The 23933-nt window shown below is 49.1% G+C and overlaps 1 protein-coding gene across 12 annotated transcripts in view; it reads right to left on the bottom strand.

Annotated features, from left to right (window-relative positions):
• The window catches only part of ZNF521 (zinc finger protein 521), a 336867-nt gene that overhangs the window by 180376 nt on the left and 132558 nt on the right, over nucleotides 1-23933 (bottom strand). For all 12 annotated transcript variants that reach the window (XM_054179658.1, XM_054179666.1, XM_054179667.1 and 9 more), the window contains one exon: nucleotides 8298-11650. In XM_054179658.1, the coding sequence (XP_054035633.1) occupies nucleotides 8298-11650 (3353 nt within the window). The remainder of the gene's footprint in view (nucleotides 1-8297; nucleotides 11651-23933) is intronic.

Below are 23933 nucleotides of genomic sequence, written 5' to 3'. Positions count from 1 at the left end.
ACCATTTCCCTAGTGAGGAAAAAAACAACAAAATTGCAGCATTTGTTTCTGAAGCTAGATCAGCTCAACTATCATCACACAAGCTACCAGCTGTGAAGTAGAGAACACAAGGAAACTGAGGAGCTATGGTTGAGACAGGGAGTTCACAGAAATCATCAGGTGAGGCAGACATTCCACAACCAGGGCTAGCAGGGAAGCACCAAGCAGAACAGAACCAGCTGCAAGTCAGCCACTGCCAGTGAGGGCTGCAAGGTTTTTGTATGCAGACAGCCACGTTGCTAGAGTTTGGCACTGAACCTGTTCCAGCACTCAGAGCAGAACCCAGAAAGAGGACTGTTGCAGCAGTGGGAGAAGTACAGAAGGAAATCTGGAAGCTTGGAGTCTCAGATCACTCTTCACTGGTCAATCACTTTGTTTCCTGCTGGAAAATGTAGAGAGCAAGAGGTGGCCTTCAGGTGTGAAAAGCCATCAGGTCTGCTTTTTTTGCACAGAATGTTGAGGCTGAGTAACAGGTGAAAACCAGAGGAGGTACATCCCATAAAGGATACCAAAACTGTGGAAGCAGGGTCAAGGGGGACCTCCTTCTCTCCTACCTCCCACTTTGGGTTTGAGTACACAAGCAGCAAGTGGCTTTTCAATGGCTGTGTTTGTAAGTGGCTGTGGTTTTAAGTCACTCTTCAGAGGCATTTCACAGGCATTACAAATGAGCAATGAATGCAGGTGAAGCTTCCATCTTGAGGAATTCAGGTCTTTAACAGAAAATGCAGGCAGGGCCTATCTGCCCAGATTTGCACATTGTTACTGGTAGGACTCTACTGAGATGCTCAGTACCAGCACTTTATTCCCTGACTTATGAAGCTATGTACTAGCAACAAATGTTTAACCAACAAAGAAGAACAGGATAGAATCATAGACTCATGGAATCATAGAATCATGGAATCATAGAATGGTCTTGGTTGGAAGGGACCTCCAAAGGTCATCCAGTCCAACTCCCCTGCAGTCAGGAGGGACATCCTCAACTAGATCAGGCTGCCCAGAGCCCTGTCAAGCCTCACCTTGAATATCTCCAAGGGTGGGGCCTCAACTACCTCCTAGGGCAACCTGTTCCAGTGTTCCACTACTCACAATGTATGGCTTGTATATTGCCCAAAATGATGGTGGAAACCACAGAATGGTTCAGGTTGATCTTTGGGGGTCCTGTGGTCCAGCCCTGCTGCTCAAGTAGGGCCACCTAGAGGTGGACCATGTCCAAGTGGCTTGTATCTGAAACCTCTGTGGGTAACCTGTGTCAGTGCTCAGTCACCCCTGCAAGTAAAAGTATTCCCTGATGTTCAGGGGGGAGCCTCCTACGTGTTGGTTTGTGCCCACTGCTTCTTGTCCTGAAACATCCCCTGGCAAGGACGGACGTTAGCAGGAGACACGTTCCTGCTGCCACATTCATCAGAACACACCCTATAAAACACTGCAAGTCACCTTTCAGACAGTAACTGGTAATCCAATGCAGGAAACTGAATAAATGAAAGGTGGGTTTGGCAGGAGAAAAAGAAGTACCTAAGGGTTTTGAATAACCAGGAGTAAGATCAATTATCAGCTACCACAGAGCTCTGGGAGGTCGAAGGAGAGGACTCTTTGAACAGATGTTCCCTATCAGGTGGTTCATTTCATCCAGCTTCATGCAACAAGCAGTGCTGGAGCTAGACAGCCATTTGACAGTCATGGTTAGCCCATTTTCTTTCCCTGAAGACAGAGTAAGCAATGCAGGGGCTATGTTTGTTGCATGAGACAGACAACACACACGTTCCAGGTACCAACTTTATTGAGCAGTGGTGGAAAAAAAAAACACTTCTCAAAACATTTACAGTCACTTACAACCTTGGTCTGGGAGCCCCCCAAAGACCAGATTGTGGTTTCTCATGCCTTCATTTCTTGTGAGTGATTGACTTTTGCACAAAAACCCAGCTATGAACTTCAGTGAAAGCCATCTTCCTGGCTTGGATCTCTAAAAGAAAACCTTCTTTCCTGTCTGGATTCTATCACCTCTCTTCTCAACTGTTGTATAAGAAGTGCAGAATTTGAGTCTCCTATTCATCTTTGAAGGTTTTTTTTCTTCAAATTGGCCTAGGGTAGTCCAAAAGTAAGTCCAAAACCTCTTGAGAGGTTTGCAAACCAGCAACAACAACAAAAGAGGCACGTTATGACTTCCCATGGCTTTTCCCTAAAGCTAATCAGGCTAGAGAAACAGAGGAAATTTCTTGTTGTTTCTGCCCACTTCTGAGGTCAGAATGCAACTGCTCATCACTGCTCTGGGTTTCCACTGGGCTTGTGCAGAAGGGAAACTGTGGCTTGTTACCCTGGCCCCTAGATCAGCAGCTACATGTCCACGGGAAGCCCCACGTGGACTGGGCTGCGCAGCTGACCTGATGGAGTATACACCTCAGGATGTTTTGTCTCATAAAGCTTTGCTAAATCTACCTTTGCCCTTTCTAGAGAGGCTTAAGGTCTTTCTTCTTCCACTTTCCTGTTTCTCCCCCTCCAGTTCTTCTGCCTCTCTCCAAGCAAGCATTCCCTGCAGTGCATTGTTTCCTGGAAACCTTGGGTTTGGTGCTCTTGAAAACTTTTGAGGAACACTTTAATGCTGTCTTCCTCTCTTGCAAACTTTTCCACAGGTGTGAAGAACGTGCCTCTCCAAATTCCCCATCTGAAGCCTCTGACAAATAACAAGACAGACAAACAATATTAGATTTTAATGATCAGTGGGCCAGAATTTAAGAAAAGTCATTAAAATTAATTCTCTTGCTTCTGTGCAGCAGCTCCCAGCCAGCACAGGGCCTTCCTTTAACAGACTGACAAGGTGGGAAGTTTGCTGCTCAACTTTTGTAGGGCTTGCAGCCACAGAGGATAATAAATAACCCCAGCCTTGTTAAACTCAGAGAGGGCTCTGCCTGACAGGGCAGTACTGAAGCTGTAAAGACAAAGAAAAGAGAGATGCTGAAGCCTGTGTCTTGCCAGCCCCTTCGTGGCAGTGGTACCACCACAAATGTGAGCACAGTGCAATGTGAGGGTGGTTTGCTGTGGCAAGAACCCCAGGGCAGCCCTTCCTAAAATATATATATGGTCACATCTTCACTAATCCTCCCATGAAAGCACAGCCAAAACGATGTGAGAAGGCAAAACCTGCATTTTTAGTGAGCTCATTTGGAAACTCCAGAAGCAGAAAATATGTTTGCCACAGATTAGTTCCACAAAGCTAAATTTCCAAGCCAAATTTTTGTGCCAGCAACCAACCTTCTTTACCTCTTGTTTGTTGTTTTTTTTCACTCCTGTTCCCCCAGATCCAAAAATCCAGCATGAAAATCACTTGAGCTGGGCCTGGATTCACTGTCAGGAAACCCAAGGCACTACTTCTTATATTTACATTACAAGTTTATGTCCCTATTCATAAAAATCCTGTGTTCAGAAATGCTCAGCTTTGGATTGCTGATGAGGAGGATGATTTTAATTTCTTTATGTATTTCAATTAAATGCATGAGTATTGATTTTGGTGCATTTTTTTCCCCCCCTCTTTCCCAGTTAAAAGCAGAGTGATTTATATTGCTAAAGTGCTATTGCCTGCCCTGCCAAAAGCATGCATCTGGGAACGTTCCTGGGCTGCTCACAATCTTTTTCCCTCTTCTTTCTGCCTCTGACTGCCAGTGCAGGCTGCTGAAACAAACCAGCCACTTCAAAAGGCAGTTCCTGTTTTCTGTCTCTGTGAGCCTGGCAGTGGTCTTGAGAAGGGGGAGGAATAGGAAGAGAGCAAAGGTAGATTCAGTGCCCACAAATAAAGAGGGTATAAAAAAGCCATGATAAAACAGTACACTCACCTGAGCTCCACTCTTTCTCCCAGGGTGGCAGCGTGTCTGGATCCCTCTGCAGTCAGATAAGCTGAGTTTCAAGAAGCCACCAGCGATGTGCAGCATCTGAATGTTGTGCCCCCTGTCTCCACAAGCTCACTGTCAGCCTGTGCTTTCAGGGCTCCTTGCAGAAGGGTGCTGTGACTTGCCCAGAGTCCCCTGCTGTGACATGCCCATCCTGGCACAAAGCTCTGCATAACTGCAACAGGCCAGAAAAGCAGCCCCAGACTCACAGTTACTCTGTTCTTCAGCTGGTGGGACACTTGCTAAATCCTCTCCTTTGTCCAGCATTTTTGATAGTCTCTGCCACAGTGAGTTTCTGCAAGTCTTTTGCCAACACCTCCCCAAGCAGCTTTATTGCTGCAGTAATTTGGCAGTGCACTCACACTGCTCCTTTTCAGGATTAGAAAACCCAGAGTGTTCTTGTATTATTAATGAAGGACTGCCTGCACTGCCACAGGTAATCCAGCAGTCACATGAGCTTCCAGTTCATACAACAAAGTGATACAGAACTTAAGCTACTTACAGAACCAGCTACCCCAGCTGAACATCATCTCTGGAAGACACCAACAGGACACCAAACAGCACAGCTGCACTCACGGATGCACAGCATAAGATGGGGTTTACCAGTGAATTAGATGGGGTTTGCCAGTTGGTGAAAGCTGGAATCCACTCCCCCCTCCCCTGCCAGCTAAGCAGTTCACAAGAGAATTATGATTGCACAGCTAGCTGGTATCGTTCTGCACGTAGACAAGTCATGAAGCTTCAGAAGTGAGGGCTCGTTAGGTGCATGACAGCATATTAAGGAGGAACAAGAGAAGAAAGGCCACACAGGTTTTCCTGAACACTGCTTTTCACCTTCCAGGTGCCTCACAAAAAATGCATCCCAGCTAAGCATGGCAATGTACTTCCCAGGAAGTATCAACCTTGTTTTTTGAATAATGAAAATGAAGCAGAGAGGCTCAAGCAGATTTGTCCAAGTCAACAAAGCAAGTGAGTGACAGAAAAAGGACTGATGTCTACTTCCCAGTTCACTACCTTCTCAGACTTGGTTCTCCACTTTTAAACATAAACTATCACCAAACAATGAGCTTGCAACGATCCAAGATCTTTAAGAGAAATCTACAACCTGAATTCAGCATCTCATTAAGCTCAAAGAGTAAGCTACACATGCACCAATTTCTGAACTCTTTCAACTCCAGGCTCTCCACAGTCCCCCTGGTGAAGTCTGTTGAATAGCTTAAGGGCACTGGATTCAGCAGGATGATAGGCTTAGTGAGCTCCATCCTGTTCCTTCAGTTGCTGTAAGTGGTGATGAGCAGCGCCCGTCATTTCCCATCCCAACTGAAAGGTAGCTCTCAGGGAAGAGGATTCAAATGAACAACTTTCACATACCAAGCAGGGTGGGCAGAGCAGATGACAGCTCAGCTGATGACATTGTAGAAGCACAGAATCATTTTGGTTAGAAAAGCCCTGTGAGATCATTCAGTCCAACCATTCTCTAAACTCTACCAAGGCTGGGGCTAAACCATGGCCCTCAGCACTACATCTCTGCCTCTTTGAAACATCTCCAGGGATGGGGATTCAACCACCTCCCTGGGCAGACTGTGCCAGTCTTTGAGAACTCTTTCAGGGAAGAATTTACTTCTAATTTTCAACCTAATCATCCCCTGATGCAACTCTAGGCCACCTCCTTTTGTCCTGTCACTTGTTACTAGGGAAAAGAGACCAACCCCGACCTCACTCCAAACTCCTTTCAGAGAGCTGAAGAGAGGGAGGTGACTCCTCAGCTTCCTTTTCTCCAGACTAAACAACCTCAGCTCCCTCAGCCACTAATTATACCATGTTCAGGTAATTGCACCCTATCATGTTCTGAAGGTAGAGGCTAAAAAGGGGAATTTTCCACTTCAACCATGAGCATACTTGGCAATGAAGCCAGAAATTACATTTTGTACTGTTATCTTTTATCTCAAAAAGATATTTTCTATTACCCTTCCCTCAGTAATCTGTTACAGAATAACAAAGGGTATTCAGCACTATCAATGCTTAAAGGTTGAAATGTCAAACCACATGGCTCTCCATAATGCAAATGAAACCTTCGCTCCTCAATATTCCGATCTTTTGTTGCTGAGAATTCCTCCAAAATACCATGTCCATTCATTCATAGAATGGTTTAGGTTGGAAGGGACCTTAAAGATCATCCAGTTCCAACTCCCTGCCATGGGAACACCTCCCACCAGCCCAGGTTGCTCAAGGCCTCATTCAACCTGGCCTTGAACACCTCCAGGAAGGGAATATCCACAACCTCCCAGGGCAACCTGTTGCAGTGTCTCTCCACCCTCACTGGAAAGAATTTCTTCCTAATATTCACAATATCTTTCTAATATCCAAAATATTCTAATTTCTAATTGGAACTAGATTTTCTAATATTTCCTCTCCCCTCCTCAAGCTTCAATCCATTCCCTCTCATCCTATTACTACATGCCCTTGTCAAAAGTCCTTGTAAAAAGTGTTGAAGTGTGTCTTCATGTGGTCACTCGGGGAAAGATGACAGAGACAGAAACCAGGATGACTCTGAGTATATCAGAAACGTGCAGCTCCTGATCAGGTAGCTGCCACTCAGCCACAGCACTACAGGACCATCATTGGCCTGAACCATAGCTAATGGGAGCCATTCACAGAATCACAGACTGACAGGGGTGGAAAGGACCCCTGGAGATTATTGAGTCCAACTCCTCTACTAGAGCAGGTTCACCTAGAGAAGGTCACACAGGACAGCATCCAGGCACGGTTCTGAATGACTCCAGACCCCACCACCTCTCTGGGCAGCCTGTTCCAGTGTTCCACCAACCTCAGAGTAAAGAAGTTCCTTCTCATGTTTAGATGGAACTTCTTATGTTCAAGTTGGTGTCCTGCCACTGGGCACCACTGCAAAAAGACTGGCCCCATCCTCCTGACACCCACCCTTCAAGTATTCCTTCTCTCTTCTTTGTATAGAAGGTTTTCCTTAGACCTGTGGTGCTCAGTCTAACAACCTGCCCTTTCCATAAACTCCACACTCCGGCCCATTCCCCAGCTGCCCTCCACCATCTCCAGTTTGCACACTGGAGATGCTGAAGTCATGAAAGCATAGAACCCTTCTTTGGCAGATGCATCCTGCCTGTTATTTCACCCTTGTCTTACAGCTCCACTTCCTTCTTCACCCCAGGCCCTGTGCTACCTCAGTGGCCTTCTCCCAATGTGTCTTCATCTCTGTTCTTGGTAGCTCCACACATCCTTGCCTCTTGGCCCACATATCCTTACGTACCTTCCCTCCTCCCTCTCTGCCTCCCACCTGCCCTGCAGTTTGCACAGCAGTGTTGGATGACATGCGGAGAGATTTCTTACCCAACAGATGGGCTCACAAACAGGGAGGGAGGAAGGTGATGGAAGAGCAGCAGCTCCCTAGCCACGGGGTATCCACATACACTCACAGCAATGACTTGCACCATGCTTGTACCGTGGCAGGCTAAAAGCTTTCTTGAAACAGAAGCTACTATTTCTTATCATTTGTGCTGTGTCTTTAGGCTTCTCTAAGAGGTCGTTCTGTAAGACACCATGGCCAAAACAGGAGCTCTAAGTCATTCTGTTAACTTCTTGTGTGAAGATAAAGCAGATTCCCCTTCCCTCAGTGCATGACCCCTTACCTTCTCCTGTACAGGTGTTACTACCTGGGCACTGAGGAAGCAAGTGAGACCTTTCAAGAATTTGATATTGCTGTTTAAGCTGCACAAATGGGATTTCAATTGTCAGGCTCTAGATGTTTCAGTGACACCAAAAATGTTGTTCATCAGGAATGGAAAGAAAAACACAAGGAACTGCATCCAAAGGATTGATTTCCCAATTTACCTTAGGCTGGCGTCGCACTTCTGCTTAATCAACACATGCCTCTAAGAGGGGGAACAGGAATGTCTACAGCACATTTTACAAAGAAAACCCTCTCCATTTGTTCCTCACAAATAGTTTTTAGAAAAATCCACCCCCAGTTGCCAGCGTTTTGGCTCGCTGCGCTCTGCTCCTCTGTCACTACAGCTCTCTGCCGTGAGCACAACTCCTAGCTGGGGATTCCAATGCGTAAGGGAGCCGGGATAAGATTCCAGATCTCAGTTGTGCTGGCATGAAGCTAGGTCTCCTCAGTGATAGAGAAGACAATATCCTAGGGAGACTGGAATTAGTCCTATTTCACACAATCCCATCCAAGAGGAGAGGCATATCAAGAAGCAAGTAATTACTAGCTACCGACTACGGAGGGAAACGGAACACGGCTCAGCCTAAGCATCTCACGACAAGTGACAAAGACAGCTCGGAAAAGGGGGTCTGTTCCAAAAGGATGGAAAGTGTGGAGAGCAAAGAAAAAAGGGTTACCTCTTCAGTTTGGGAGGGGCTGATTCTGGGCATTGGAGATACTTGTGGTGTTTTCAGCTGTGTGCTGTTGCTGTCTGGAACAAGCTCTCTGTGGATTGCCTGAATATGGTTTTGGAGTTCACTTTCTGATTCAAATTTAACATTGCAACTAGAACATCGAGTCTTCAGCCCCCCTGCCTTGCTTTTGTTCTCAATGGAACTCAAGTTCTCATTTGGGCCCATGCCTGGCCTGTTACTGCTCGAAGGGATGTTGACACCGGGACTACCACTTTTACTGAGATTAACACAGCTAGCACACAGCCCGTACGGCAGCCCGTTGATATCCAGTTTCACTAGGTCCTGCTTGGAGCGGAATTCCTTCAGGCAGGAAGCACACTTGTACAGTTTCTGGAGGTGCTGCGCCCGCCCCGTGGACTGCACGGCAGAACCGTTGCCGGTTTTCTGCATGTGGAACGTGCCGTGGATTTTCAGTTCCAGCGTGGAGGTCACCGTCTGCATGCACACCACGCAGCGGAACCCCGTCAAGGAGTTCCTCAAGTCGGGGTGCATCTGGCAGTGCTCCAGAAACTCCTCCTCGCTCTGCAGGGGCATCTTGCAGATGCGGCAGTTGCCAGTGTCCAGACTCTTGCTGTGAGTCACCTTATGCTCGGTCAGAGTCAGGAGGGACGGGAACCTCTCCCCACAGATGGGGCACATGTAATGTTTCACCGGTCCCAGGTGGGTCTGCATGTGTTCCCGGAGCCCGTTTTCGGAGAAGAAGGTTCTGGAACACACGTTGCACTTGTAGTTGCCTTTGATCAGCTCGGCCTTCTTCTTCACTATGGCGCTCTCTCCGGGGCGGATGTTGTGGTCCCGCAGCTGGTGGTTTTGCAGGAGAGTCTCCATGGTGTAAGCCGCTCCACAAATGTCACAGCCGTACATCGGCTCGGACGTGTCCACGTCTTCTTCGCTGCCGTCGTGGCTGTTGTGGGACTCCTGGCTGTTCGTCAGCAAGGTCTGGAGTTCCACTTCCTCCTTCTGGACCTGCTCGGAGGCCCCGTTGGTGCCGCAGTTGGGAGTTTTCGTTTCGAAGACGCAGTGCTTCTCCCGCAAGTGCTTCTCCAGCAGGATGATTGCGTGGAAAGCTTTGCTGCAGAACTTGCAGTTGTACTTCTTGCTGTGGGTCGTGATGTGACACTGCAGCTCCACCTCTGTCCCGAAGGACTCACCACAGAAGATGCATTTGTGGACTTTGCCTTGGTTCTCCAGGTGGTTGTGCTTGACGTGAAGCTGCAGGTCGGTCTCGTTGCGGAAGTCCCAGTTGCAGGACGTGCACCTGTACACCTTCTTCTCGTTGCTGTGCTTCACGGCCAGGTGTAGCTGGATGGAGACCTTGGAGTCGAAAACCTCTTGGCACAAGGTGCAGCGGAAGAACACGAAGGTGTGCATGTCCAGCAGGTGCTTCTGCAAGTCATCCACGGAAGTGAACTGCTTGTCACAGCTTTCACAGATGTAGTAGGTTGAGGTGATCATGAAGTGAATGGTAACGTGCTTCAGCAGGGACTCCTGGTTGGGAAATTCCTTGTTGCACTGAGGGCAGGTCAGTTTTGGCAGGACAGTGTCAAGATGTGTTTTTAAGTGAGTCTGAAAACCATCCAAGGAAGTATACTTAGCACCACACTGATTGCAAATATATTCACCTGCAGGACGGGGAGGAGCACCCCCAACTGCCTGCATCATCTTTAAAGAGGTCTGCTCAATGGTTACAGGAGATAAGGGACTCATGGCTCTGGATTTTTTTCCATTGTGGATGTAATTCAGTGCCAAAGGAATGTTCTTATGGTTCTCCTTGATATGCTTGTTCAGTTTAAGAACACTATTAAATATTGGAGAATTTGTACAGTAAGAACAAGAATACACTTCCACCACTGGATCTTTCGGGGTTCCAAGCACAGGGGAACCAAACCGGGAACTGCTAAGATCGCAATGGACTTGTCTAATATGCTCTTCCAGAGAAGAATCTGTAAGAAACCCCATGTAGCAATGGGGACAAAAGAATGCATTACTGTCCTTAGCAGCAGGGTTGGCAAATCCATGAGAACATCGGATGTGCTCCTGAAGGGTGTTGAGGTCATTGAACACCTCGGAGCAGAAGTTGCACTGGTACACCATGGCAGGCATGGTAGAAACGATCAGTGCCGGGTCTGGAGCTTCATGGACTTGCTTAAGGTGTTCATTCAGGTTGTAGAGGGATGGCAACACCTCCAGACAGTACTGACAGATGTGAGCCTGCTCGGGCTTATCTAAATGCATAGTTTTCAGGTGTATCTGCAAAACTGCAAGGCTGGAAAACAACTGCTTGTTGCAGTAAATGCAGCTATAGGTAACTTTCGCCTGTTTGCTCGCAGGACCAGTGATATCTGGCACTTGCTGAGCTGCCCGCTTCCTTCCACGCCCTTTGGGTATAGGAGGAGCTGCTTCCACCATTGTCGAGCTATCCACCGAGAGGTTGGAATCTGGAGTGGTGCTAGAGACCGAGGTGTAGCCCACAGTTACCAAAGATGGGCTGTTGCTGTGGTTGCACGACTCTGGCTGCTGGTGACTGTCCATGTGGCTGTACAACTCCTCCACGGTGTGGAAGTTCTCAGAGCAAATGCTGCAGGCATTCTTCTTCTCCCCTGTATGGGCCTGCTCCATGTGATTCACCAGAGAGGTCTCCTCGACAAAGAGCTCGTGGCAGTACACACACTGCAGAGCAGATCTGTCCTCGTTAGGGGAGCACTCGGGGTGGCATTCCGCAATGTGCTTCTGAAGGTCTTCGGGAAAATCAAAGCCCTCCTCGCACTGGCTGCATTTCTGAGTGTCCTTCATTTTCCAGTCCTCCATCCGGGAGGCAGACTGAGAGCCGTCCTTGTTCCTCTCGTGGACCTGCATGTGGCCGTGCAGCGAGCTGGAGGAGAGGAACCCCCGCCGGCAAATGGCACACTTGTATGGCTTGTTGGAGGTGTGGGTCTTCAGGTGGATTTTGAGGTGGTCGCTCCTGGAGAAGGCGGCGTCGCACTCGCTGCAGTGGTACTTCTTGTCCCCCGTGTGCAGCTTGATGTGGCGGTCCCTGCTCCGCTTGTGTTTGAAGAGCCGGCTGCAGTAGGTGCACTTGAACGGGAGCTTGTCGCTGTGGCTCTGCTCGTGGTGCTTTAAGTAGCTGAGGCGGCTGAACGACTTGTCGCAGAACTGGCACGGATAGGGCAACCCTGGGCCTCCTTCCTCTTCACCAAAGTCACAACCTTCTCCATGGCTCGGGGAAGTCTGGTCCTTGCTGGAAGGCGATGATGCTGGCCATGAGCAAGTGGGGTCATCCTCAACATCCACTCCATCTGAAATGACAAAGACATGGCCCCACAGGCTTAGCCCCTGCAGCTCAAAGGAGATCAGATGTGTCCTAAACAGCTGGGGCAGTTCAGGCTGGGTGCCTCCTGTTCCTGCCACGTAAGTTACACCTCTGGCATCCTGAGTGTCCAGCCCAGTAAGGTGGACACAGGAAACAGCCTATTTCACACCCATGAATCCTGCATACTATAAATCCCATCTGCAATGTCCTTCTCTGCCTCTTTCTTCCCTCTCTGCTCCCATGGGAGATGCTCCTTATCAGGTAATGCTGTGGGAGTATCTCAAGTCCTGGCTAGGCCTAATGCCAGGAGGAGAAGGGGGGAAGCAGTCTTCAGACCTGGGCAGCCTGAGACTAAGCCTAGCGGGGGGTGGGGGAAAGAAAGAGCCCTGGAGGTATTGGGTGTACCCTCAGGTGGGGAGAAGGGAAGTGTTGGGGGCTTTTGGGTGTGCTGGAAGGGACTCTGTATGCTTTGGGATTCTTTGCCGCTATGCACTAACACTAATTGCCTTTCCAGTTAAACTTTCCGTCATTCTCCTATCCATTTGTGTAAGTGTCAGTCTTTTGCACCTTTCAGGGGCAACAGAGGATCTGTGTGTCCTTAAACCACAACAGCAGCTCAAACACACAACTCACAGAATGCCAGGTTGGAGGGGACCCCAAGGATCAGCTGGGCTAACCTGTCTAGGTAACAGTGTAGTTGAAAGCAGATGGCCCAGCACCATATCAAGGTGAATCTTGGAACTGGCCAGTGTAGGGGACTCCACTGCTGCCCTTGGGAGATGACTCCAGTCTCTGACTATTCTCAGGGGCAACCATTTTCTCCTGCAGTCCCATGGGAATCTCCCCAGCAGTCCCTTGTCCCCATCCTCCCTTGTCTTTCCCATGGGGCTCCTTGTACACAGGGAGTCTCCATCCCCCTAGTAGCCACCCTTCATGTACCAGCCACTGGTGATAAAGTCTGCCCTAAGCCTTCTCTACTCAAGGCTGAACAAACCCAGCTCTCAGACTAGGATATTTCTTACACCCATATCCCAACAGCTCTCAGACCACACTTCCTTTCACCAGACTGTAAAACATTACAAGTTATTAAACAGTTCTGTCTCTATATTCACTTTTTATTGCTTTTTCTGGTCGTTCTTTCTCAGTTGCAGGATCTGTGCTGTACATTGACAACTTTATTGAAATGCAGATTTTAATATATTTAATGTTTCTTTTGTAGCCACTGTCAAATGATTTGCATATTATGTCTGCATCTGAAGAGTCAAAGGGAAGGAGAAAATATTACAGGAACGATTTAAAATTAATACAGTCAGCCCACATGCCTAATGTTTAATGAAAAGGTTCTCCCTGCTTTGCCACAGGTTGGATTTCACAGAGTCACAGAATCACAGAATCACCAAGGTTGGAAGAGACCTCAAAGAGCATCAAGTCCAACCTGTCACCACAGACCTCATGACTAAACCATGGCACCAAGTGCCACATCCAATCCCCTCTAGAACACCTCCAGGGATGGGGACTCCAACACCTCCCTAGGCAGCACAATCCAGTGGCAAACAACTCTCTCAGTGAAGAGCTTTCTCCTCACCTCCAGCCTAAACTTCCCCTGGTGCAGCTTGAGACTGTGTCCTCTTGTTCTGGTGCTGGTTGCCTGGGAGAAGAGACCAACTCCCTCCTGGCTACAACCACCATTCAGGGAGTTGTAGACTGCAAGAAGGTCTCCCCTGAGCCTCCTCTTCTCCAGGCTAAGCAACCCCAGCTCCCTCAACTCCTCCTCACAGGGCTGTGCTCCAGACCCCTCCCCAGCTTTGTTGCCCTTCTCTGGACACCTTCAAGTCTCTCAATGTCCTTCTTAAACTGAGGGGCCCAGAACTGGACACAGGACTCAAGGTGTGGCCTAACCAATGCAGAGTCCAGGGGCACAATGACTTCCCTGCTCCTGCTGGCCACACTATTTTTGATTCAGGCCAGGATGCCATTGGCCTTTTTGGCCACCTGGGCACACTGCTGGCTCATGTTTAAGCAGTGGTCAGTCAGCACCCCCAGGTCCCTTTCTGTTTGGCAGCTCTCCAGCTACTCTGCCCCCAGCCTGTAGCTCTGCATGGGGTTGTTGTGGCCAAAGTGCAGCACCAAGCACTTGGATTTGTTGAATGCCATGCTGTTGGCCTCTGCCCATCTGTCCAGTTGGTCAAGGTCCCTCTGCAGAGCCCTTCTACCCTCTAACAGACCAACATCTGCTCCCAACTTGGTGTCATCTGCAAATTTGCTGATGACTGACTCAATCCCCTCATCCAGATCATCAATGAAGAGATTTCTTCCCTTGAAGTTGATTCTGAACACAGAAATCTTTTTAAGCCTATTACTGAAAGAGACTTGGGTGTTATTTGAACCAGTAATGGGAAAAATTACAGGGCAGGAACAGGACAACAGCACAAGCAGTGATGTTTTCTCTAATAAAGTGCAACCAGATTTCTCCACTAATGATACAATTCAGCTGCTGAAAGCTGGCAGCTGGATCATTCAGTGTTCAAAACAAACTAACAAACCAACAGCCAGGAATAAGGAAAAAGGAGAAAGTTTCAAAGGGGTCAGCTGTAAGCAGCATTTCCCCCCCCCCTTGTTAAGTTCAGGAGGTTGCCCACCATTTCTTCCTTTTTGCACAGCCCTCAGCCAGCTGAACTTCCTTAAGGCCAGCAGACCCTGTGCTGTGAGGTGACCACAGCCAAAGCAACTGGTGAAAGTTGCTGTGAGCAGGAAGAATGATAAAGGGTTATGGTAAAAGCTGAAAGATTGATGAGTAACAAAAGAGAAGTCCTGGCTAGCTAATAGCCTGAACCGGGTATCCATGGGATTACCTCATCTCCAGACAGGGCAGCATGCAACTATTTTTTTCAACAGATGTGCTGCAGAGGTTTTGCATAGTTGTTTTAAATGGAGACTCACAGAATCATGGAACTGGTCTGGTTAGAAAAGATCTCCAAGATCACTGATTCCAACTATCAACCCAATACCACCATGGACTTTCAACCATGTCCCAAAGTACCTCATCCACAGGTTTCTTGAACATCCCCAGGGATCTCCAGGGATGGGGACTCCACCACCTCCCTGGGCAGCCTCTTCCAATCCCTGACCACTCTTACAGTGAAGAAACTTTTCCTGATCTTCAACTTAAACCTCCCCTGGCACAATTTCAGGCCATTCCCTCTTGTCCTATCACCTGATAGAGAAGAGACCAGACCCCACCTCACTGCAACCTCCTTTCAGGGAGCTGTAGAGAGCAATGAGGTCTCCCCTCAGCCTCCTCTTCTCCAGATTAACCAATCCCAGTTTCCTCAGCTGCTCCTCAACAGACCTGTTGTCCAGACCTTTCCCCACCTTCATTGCCCTTTGTTGTAGATTCCAACAGTGATCACACTTATCTAACCCTAAAACTTCTCTACAGATATTAAAATCCATAATTTTCTGTCCAATAATTTTCTGTCCAATAATTTTCTGTCCTTTTTAGGGTGATGCTTGGGGTTTCTTTTCCCTTGGAGAAGTAAAACTAACTACAGTAACAGTACAGGGAAGACAGGATAAACTCAGGGTGCAGCCCATGGCAGGGCTGTTGGAGCTAGATGATCTTTAAGGTCCCTTCCAACCCAAACCATTCTATCATTCTATGAAACCTGTTGGAAAATCTCCTTCTCAAGGCAGTTTTGCAAAGCTCTGAGTTTCTCAACACCTTCAGCCTTTTCTCAAGATACTTAATACACCAAGACAGACTTCAGAGCTGGCCTCTATCATGCAAACAATTCCCAAGCCTGCCTTCTTTAAGGTAACCAGGTTTTACTAGCTTCTCAACCTCTTGCTTATCCACAGGAAACAGATGAGGATTCATTCCTTTCCTGCATCTAGAAACTGATGACAAGGCCATCTCCCTATCAATGCCAGATGGCCACCATTGGACTCTGAGAAAACAACCCAACTCCACTGCTGGATGCCTGCCCACTGACACAATGCTTTTCAGGATAAGTTGGAAACTGCAGAGCTTTTCATCCTCTTGTTTACACCTCAAAGAGGAAGGTTCCACAAATCACACACCCCTTGCTCACACACATGCTGTATTTCTGTACCTACAAACCTGCACTAATGGGATATATGTACATGACAAGACCAAACCCTAGTTTGAGTGCCTGAAAACAAAGGTGTTTGGGGTGTTAAGATGAAAAATTAGCAATAAAAATCCTGCCCTCCAGCAGAAGTACTATCATAGAATCATGGAGTGGTTTGGTTTGGAAGGGACCTCAAAGATCATCCAGTTCCAACCCCCTGACATGGGCAGGGACACCTCCCACCAGCCCAGCTTGCTCAAGGCTTCATCCAGCCTGGCCTTGAACACCTCCAAGGTTGGGACATCCACAACGTCTCTGGGCAACCTGTTTCAGTGCCTTACCACCGTCCTGGGGAAGAATTGCTTCCCAATGTCCAATCTAAATCCAGCTTCTTCCACTTTGAAGCCATCACCCCTCATCCTGTCACTCCCAGCCCGTGACAAAAGTCCCTCCCCAGGTCTCCTGTAGTCCCCTTCAGGAACTGGAAGGCTGCTCTAAGGTTTCCCTGGAGCCTTCTCCTCTCCAGGCCAAAAACCCCAACTCTCTCAGCCTGTCTCCATAGCAGAGGTTCTCCAGCCCTCTGATCATCTCTGTGTCCTCCTCTGGACCTGCTCTAACAGTTCTGTGTCCTTCTTGTGTTGGGGCTCCAGAGCTGGAGACAGGACTCTATGAGAAGGGAGTCTACTCATTTGCTCTGCAATGACCTGAAGCAAAGTTACTCATTGTCATACCTCCGAAGTGATGCCAGCCAAGTGAGGTTTCAAGCTGGTACATTTATGGTTGCAACATTCACAGGAGGCTTTTTATGTACAACTAACTGTGTATTGGCCTTTCAAATTGCTGGCTCTGCAACACAATTTCATAGAATCAATCAGTAATGAAAAAGACCTCAAAGATCATCGGGTCCAACCTGTCACCCAACATCTCATGACTACTAGACCATGGCACCAAGTGCCACATCCAATCCCCTCTTGAACACCTCCAGGGATGGGGACTCCACCACCTCCCTGGGCAGCACATCCCAATGGCCAACAACTCTCTCTGTGAAGAACTTTCTCCTCACCTCCAGCCTAAACCTCCCCAGCGCAGCTTGAGACTGTGTCCTCTTGTTCTGATGCTGGTTGCTAGAGAGAAGAGACCAACCCCCACCTGGCTACAACCTCCCTTCAGGGAGTTGTAGACAGCAAGAAGGTCTCCCCTGAGCCTCCTTTTCTCCAGGCTAAACAACCCCAGCTCCCTCAGCCTCTCCTCACAGGGCTGTGCTCAAGGCCTCTCCCCAGCTTTGTTGCCCTTCTCTGGGCACCTTCATGTGTCTCAATGTCCTTCTTAAACTGAGGGGCCCAGAACTGGACAAAGGACTCAAGGTGTGGCCTAACCAGTGCTGATTACAGGGCACAATGACCTCCCTGCTCCTGCTGGCCACACTCCTCCTGATGCAGGCCAGGATGCCATTGGTCTTCTTGGCCATCTGGACACACTGCTGGCTCATGTTCAGCCATCTGTCAATCAAAGCAGTGGCTCAACTCTTCACAGAAAATGATCTTAATTTTTACTGTGTTTAAAACCACTAATTATTCCAAATGAACACTTTCAACCAGGTCTTTTAAGTGGAAAAACCTTTTGTCCTTTAAAAATCAGACATTTCTGACACATAGCCACTGCTGACAGACAAACAGGAATTTATGTCAAGCAACTGAGTGAAGAAAAATAGTCTGCTACTGCCTAGGCAACATATTTTGTAACCAAATTTAGTATTAAAATGTGTATCTTATGCAGAAATGATAGATGAGTGCATAAATGCTTAGAGGAATATCTGGGAAGCATTATAAATAGTGCACCACCACTGCCACTGCTGTAAATCACCTCCTTTTTGTGGCCACTACCTACTGTCCAACCATTCCCCCTGGCTGGTGGATCTCAGTGGGCTGCTGGGCTAGCAGCAGGGTCTAGATAGAATCCCAGAATCCTAGAATCACAGAACCCTAGAGTCACAGAATCCTAGATCACAGAATCCTAGCATCACAGAACCCTGGAACCACAGGATGGCTTGGGTGGAAAGGACCTTAAAGATCATCTAGTCCAACCCTCTGCAATGAGCAGGGACAACTTCAACTACGCAGGTTGCTCAGGGTCCCAAACAATCTGACCTGCAATGTTCCCAGAGATCATAGTATCATAGTATCACTCAGGGTTGGCAGGGACCACAAGGATCATCCAGTACCAACCCCCCTGCCATAGGCAGGGACACCCCACACTAGATCAGGCTGGCCAGAGCCTCATCCAGACTGGGCTGGATGGGGCAGATGGGGCCTCAACCACCTTCCTGGACAACCCATTCCAGGGCTTCACCACTCTCACGGGGAAGAATTTCTTCCTTATGTCCAGCCTGAATCTCCCCACCTCCAGCTTCATTCCATTCCTCCTAGTCCTATCACTCCCTGACACCCTTAAAAGTCCCTCCCCAGCCTTCTTGTAGCCCCCTTCAGATACTGGGAGGCCACAATGAGGTCACCTCAGAGCCTTCTCTTCTCCAGACTGAACAGCCCCAACTCCTTCAGTCTGTCCTCACAGGAGAGGTCCTCCAGCCCTCTGATCATCCTCGTGGCCCTCCTCTGGACACCTTCCAGCACCTCCAGATCCCTCTTGGAATAGGGGCTCCAGAACTGGAGGCAGTACTCCAGGAGGGGTCTCAGCAGAGCTGAGCAGAGGGGCAGAATCCCCTCCCTTGCCCTGCTGGCCACACTTCTCTTGCTGCAGCCCAGGCTCTGCTTGGCTTTCCGGGCTGCAAGTGTACACTGAGAGCTCCTGTTGAGCTTCTCCTCCCCCAGCATCCCCAAGGCTCTCTCTGCTTGAGGGTCTCTCTTCAGTTTTCACACCAGGTAAGGAAAGCAGAGTGGGGGGGGTGTAACTCCAGCTCAGAGCAGGTTCTTCCCTTCCAGCTGGCAAACACAAAGGTTTCTGTCTGTCTCTTTGCTGTCTCCCTTAAAACCCAAGCCTTTTATAACTCTCTTTGCACACAAAGTAGAGCAAACCACTTCCAGGTTTATTTACTTACAGAATACAGAATTAACCAGGCTGGAAAAGACCTTCGAGATCATCGAGTCCAACCTATCACCCAACACCATCTGATCAACTAAACCCTGGCACCAAGTGCTTCATCCAGGCTCTTCCTAAACACCTCCAGTGATGGTGACTCCACCACCTTCCTGGGCATCACATTCCAATGGCCAATCTCTCTTTCTGGGAAGAATTTCTTCCTAATCTCCAGCCTAAACCTCCCCTGGCACAGCTTGAGACTGTGTCCTCTTGTTCTGATGCTCGTTGCCTGGGAGAAGAGACCAACCCCCACCTGGCTACAACCTCCCTTCAGGTAGTTGTAGCTGGCAATAAGGTCTCCCCTAAGCCTCCTGGCTAAACACCCTCAGCCTCTCCTCACAGGGCTGTGCTCCAGACCCCTCCCCAGCTTTGTTGCCCTTCTCTGGACACCTTCCAGCATCTCAACATCTTTCCTAAACCAAGGGGCCCAGAACTTGTGTCCTTTTTACTTGAAACATGAAAACCTCTCAGCCTCTCAGAGCTGCAGAAGATGCAGCAAGTCAGGGGGAATTCCAGGCTGCACACAGCAGAGGACAACAGGATTTTCCTGAGCCCAGCCTAACAATGCAGCCAGCACGCTTCCCCCGCTCCCCCAGTGCGGGAAGGGCACCGGCAGCCGGATGGAGGCCCCTGGGCTCTGCTCACACAAAGGGTTCCCAAAGCTGGGCCTGTCAGCCACCAGTGACCTGAACAGCATTTTTGGCTTTCTTTTTTGTTTTGTTTTGTTTTTGTTTTGTTTGGGGTTTGGGGTTGTTTTGTTTGTTGTTTTGTTTTGGGTTTTTTTTAGGGTTGGAAGGGACCTCAAGGATCAGCCAGTTCCAACCCCCCTGCCATGGGCAGGGACACCTCACACTACAGCAGGTTGCTCACAGCCACATCCAGCCTGGCTGCAAAAACTGCCAGGGATGAGGCTTCCACCACCTCCCTGGGCAACCTGTGCCAGGCTCTCACCACCCTCATGGGGAAAAATTTCTTCCTAACATCCAGTCTGAATCTACCCATTTCTAGTTTTGCTCCATCCCCCCCAGTCCTATCACTCCCTGACACCCTCAAAAGTTCCTCTCTAGTTTTCCTGCAGCCCCCTTCAGATGCTGAAAGGCCACAATTAGGTCTCCTCAGAGCCTTCTCCAGACTGAATAGCCCCAACTCCCTCAGTGTGTCCTCACAGAAGAGGTGCTCCAGCCCTCTAATCATCCTCATGGCCCTTCTCTGGACATAACTCCCTCTGTGACAAGGGAAATCACAGGCTCATGGAATTGTTTTGATTGGAAAAGACCTTTAGGATCCTAACTAACCCAGCACTGACAGGTCACTGCTAATCCTGAGCACCATATCTATGTGGCCTTTCCACCACCTCCCTGGGCAGCCCGTTCCAGCCTTTGAGAATCCTTTCAGGGAAGAAGATCTTTTCTAATATCCAACCTAAACCTCCCCTGGTGCAACCGGAGGCTGCTCCCTCTTGTACTACCATTTGTTCCTTGGGAGAAGACACCAAGCCCTATCTGGCTCCAACCTCCTTTCATCCAGGTTTTGCTGCAGTGACTTTGGCTTTGCAGACTCCAACCTGGAGGCTGGGAACTCTGGTTAGGATGGAGTAGGGTTTAGTTGAGGATGTCCCTGCTGACTGGATGACCTTTGGAAGTCCCTGCTGTCCCGGACCATTCTGTGATTCTGTGGTGCCTGGTGAGCTTCAGGGCTGTTTAGGAACAGATCTGGGGACAGTGATCAAGAAGAAAAGCTGGACTAAGGGTAACTACTACTACAATAGGATGTGAGTGATGGCACTGCCTGACCTGCCATCTCCTCACTCTTCCCCACAAAGATGCTGCTCCATAAAATTACCACAGAACCATAAAACAGTTTGGGTTGGAAGGGACCTCAAAGATCATCCAGTTCCAACCCCTGCCCATAGGCAGGGACACCTCCCACCAGCCCAGCTTGCTCAAGGCTCTGTCCAGCCAGGCCTCGAACACCTCCTGGGAAGAGGCATCCACAACCTCCCTGGGCAAAAATACATCAATGGTATCTCCCTCTATCACTGGCAGTGACCCACATCTGCCTGACCCACACTCCGGCTGGCAGTGCTAGGCACTCAAATCTATGATGGAGGAGCTGATGGGAAGGTCCTCACAGCTCACCAGCAGGATGGGGACTCCACTCCTGCTGTCCTAGGGACACTCAGCATAGAGCTGTGCTGGGGGGGAGGTGGGGTGGGGTGTGAATTTTGACCTGCTGTCAGGGTAAAGGACTTCAGCCCTATTTTTCCCTTTTCCTCCCAGCAGCAGGAACAATTTGCTGGCACTCTGCAGCCAGCCACCTGTATGTAAATGTGCAGACACCTCCCTGCCGAGCCGTGTCAACATCACGAATCCTGACTTTGAACGTTCTAACAAGCTGCTTTCAAGCACTCTGCACCCAAATCAGTGGCACACATACAAGCCCCCAGGAGTGGTACACGCTTGTCTGAAGGCAGAAAGAGGGCTCCAGGCATCCACAGGCTGTTTATGGGGGACGTTTGGGCTGGAGGTGAGGAGGGGGTTCTTCCCAGAGGGAGAGATTGGCCATTGGAGTGTGCTGCCCAGGGAGGTGGTGAAGTCCCCTTCCCTGGAGGTGTTCAAAAGGGGATTGGATGTGGCACTTGAAGGTGTTGGGTGATAGGTTGGACTTGATGATTTCTGAGGTCTTTTCCAACCTTATTGATTCTATGATTCTAGAATAGAATAAACCAAGTTGGAAGAGACCTTCAAGATCATCGTGTCCAACCTATCATCCAGCACCACCCACCCAACTAAACCATGCAACCAAGCACCCTGTCAAGTCTCCTCCTGAACACCTCCAATGATGGTGACTCCACCACCTCCCTGGGCAGCCCATTCCAATGGGCAATCACTCTCTCTGTGTAAAACTTCTTCCTAATCTCCAGCCTAAACCTCCCCTGGTGCAGCCTGAGACTGTGTCCTCTTGTTCTGGTACTGGTTGCCTGGGAGAAGAGACCAACATCTGCCTGTCTACAACCCCCCTTCAGGAGTTGTAGAGAGCAAGAAGGTCACCCCTGAGTCTCCTCCAGGCTAAGCAACCCCAGCTCCCTCAGCCTCTCCTCACAGGGCTGTGTTCCAAGCTCCTCACCAACTTTGTTGCCCTTCTCTGGACTTGTTCCAGCAAGTCAACCTCCTTCCTAAACTGAGGGGCCCAGAACTGGACACAGGACTCGAGGTGTGGCCTAAACAGTGCAATGTACAGGGGCAGAATTATTCTAAAAGATATTTTATGTACTGACTTCTTTCCTTTTCTTTTTTCCCCCCCTTTTTCCTTTTTTTTTTTCCCGCTTTCCTTTCTCCTCCAGCTCTCACTAAGTGCTCCTTACTCTAAATGCCTTTTTTGTGTCGTGGCAGGTATGTGGAGTTGCAGTGTGATGCACTTAGCATGTCCCTGTAAATTTTTAATTTTTGGAACCAGCCACTTCACACTCTCTGCCTCTCAGAGAGAGCTCCAGCACAGCACTCACCACCAGAGGAGAAGGGGGGGAAAAAAAAACCCAACCCCAACAGCCAACCAAACACACAGCGCAAAACTTTGCTGGAAATCGGCTACAAGGGCCTGAAAGTCTATTTATAAGGATGCAAATGTGTGTGAATAGCTAGTGCAGATGTTTTTCTACACCAGGCTGGGCTTGCTGAGTTTCACCATTTCCATAAAGCACATTAAAACAAGTGTGTGAACACTCGGAGATGAAAGTACCAAGCACTCCTGAGACTTGCAGTGGAAAGTAGAGCTGCCTGACTTTTCTCCAAGCAGACAGGAATGCCCATGATTCAGCAGCCTGAGTAAATAAAAGAGGTCCTTATTTCCTAATTTTGCTGGCTGGCCACACTGCAGCAGTCTCTGTGCTGCTGCCAAAGGGGATGCAAAACTGGAACTACACCCAGAGGCTGAAGGACTCTCTTTGTTAGCCAGCCAGGCCTTCCTGGCCATCTTCTGGCAAGAAAACCCCTGTATCCTGCAAGGAAGACCTCCATCTCGGGCTTGCTCGGTCTCCAGTCTGTCTAATAGAACCAAACAACAGATTTTGCCTGGTCTGTTTTGCAGGAGGACAGCTGGAAACTCAGCTAGCAGCAGAGCAACACCTGTTCCGTTGTATTTACGGGGGGAAAGAGCTCACCAACAGCAAAGTGAAGCAATCCCAGAAGGAGTTCTCCCGCCAAAGGGGAGGGAGGAAGAGGGAGGCATCAGAGCACAAAGCACCTCTGTGCGGTTAGCAGCCGGCCACGCATGTGCCAGCCCCGGCAGTTGTGGGGTCTCCAAAGTGATCCCAGCCCTCGTGCTGCTGCCTGAATGAACAGTGCTGCCTCACAAAGACATCACTTGGGGCACCAGGAAGGGTTCTGACATACGCATGCATTGGCTGGAGCACACCTTGAGGCACTTGCTTTAGCAGTCCTTCTTTTCCTCTATGACTTAAAACATGTTTTTGCTGCTGTTACAAATAGGCTCTAGGTCATAAATTCATCGACTCATAGAATGCTTTGGGTTGCAAGGGACCTCAAAGATCATCCAGCCCCAGCCCCCTGCCCTGGGCAGGGACACCTTCCACTAGCCCAGATTGCTCAAGGCCTCATCCAACCTGGCCATGAACACCTCCAGGGAGGGGGCATCCATCCACAGCCTCCCTGGGCAACCTGTGCCAGTGTCTCACCACCCTCACTGCAAAGAATTTCTTCCTAACCTCCAGTCTCAATCTCCCCTTCTCAAGCTTCAATCCATTCTCTCTTGTCCTATCACTACAAGCCCTCATAAAAAGCAGAGCCAACCTCTTTGTCTCACAATACATAAGGTTCCTCTGCTGGACCAGAGCTTACAAATATGAACAAATTCATATTTTCAACATCCTGTAAGCAGCAGTTTTCTATCCTCCCCATTTTGCTGCTCAAGGAACTGGGACACAGACAAGCTGGAGAGGTTGGCCTCAGGTTACAAATGTAATCTGTGCAAAGGAGGGAACAGAATCTGTATCTGCCAGGTCTGAGCCATCCCTGCAAGAAAAATCCTTTCTCTCCCTGAAAAACAGAGCTGGCAAAGCGCTTC

The sequence above is a fragment of the Dryobates pubescens genome, chromosome 3, assembly GCF_014839835.1.
Source record: "Dryobates pubescens isolate bDryPub1 chromosome 3, bDryPub1.pri, whole genome shotgun sequence".
Taxonomy (NCBI): Eukaryota; Metazoa; Chordata; class Aves; order Piciformes; family Picidae; genus Dryobates; species Dryobates pubescens.
This window is presented reverse-complemented; position numbering and strand designations above follow the sequence as displayed.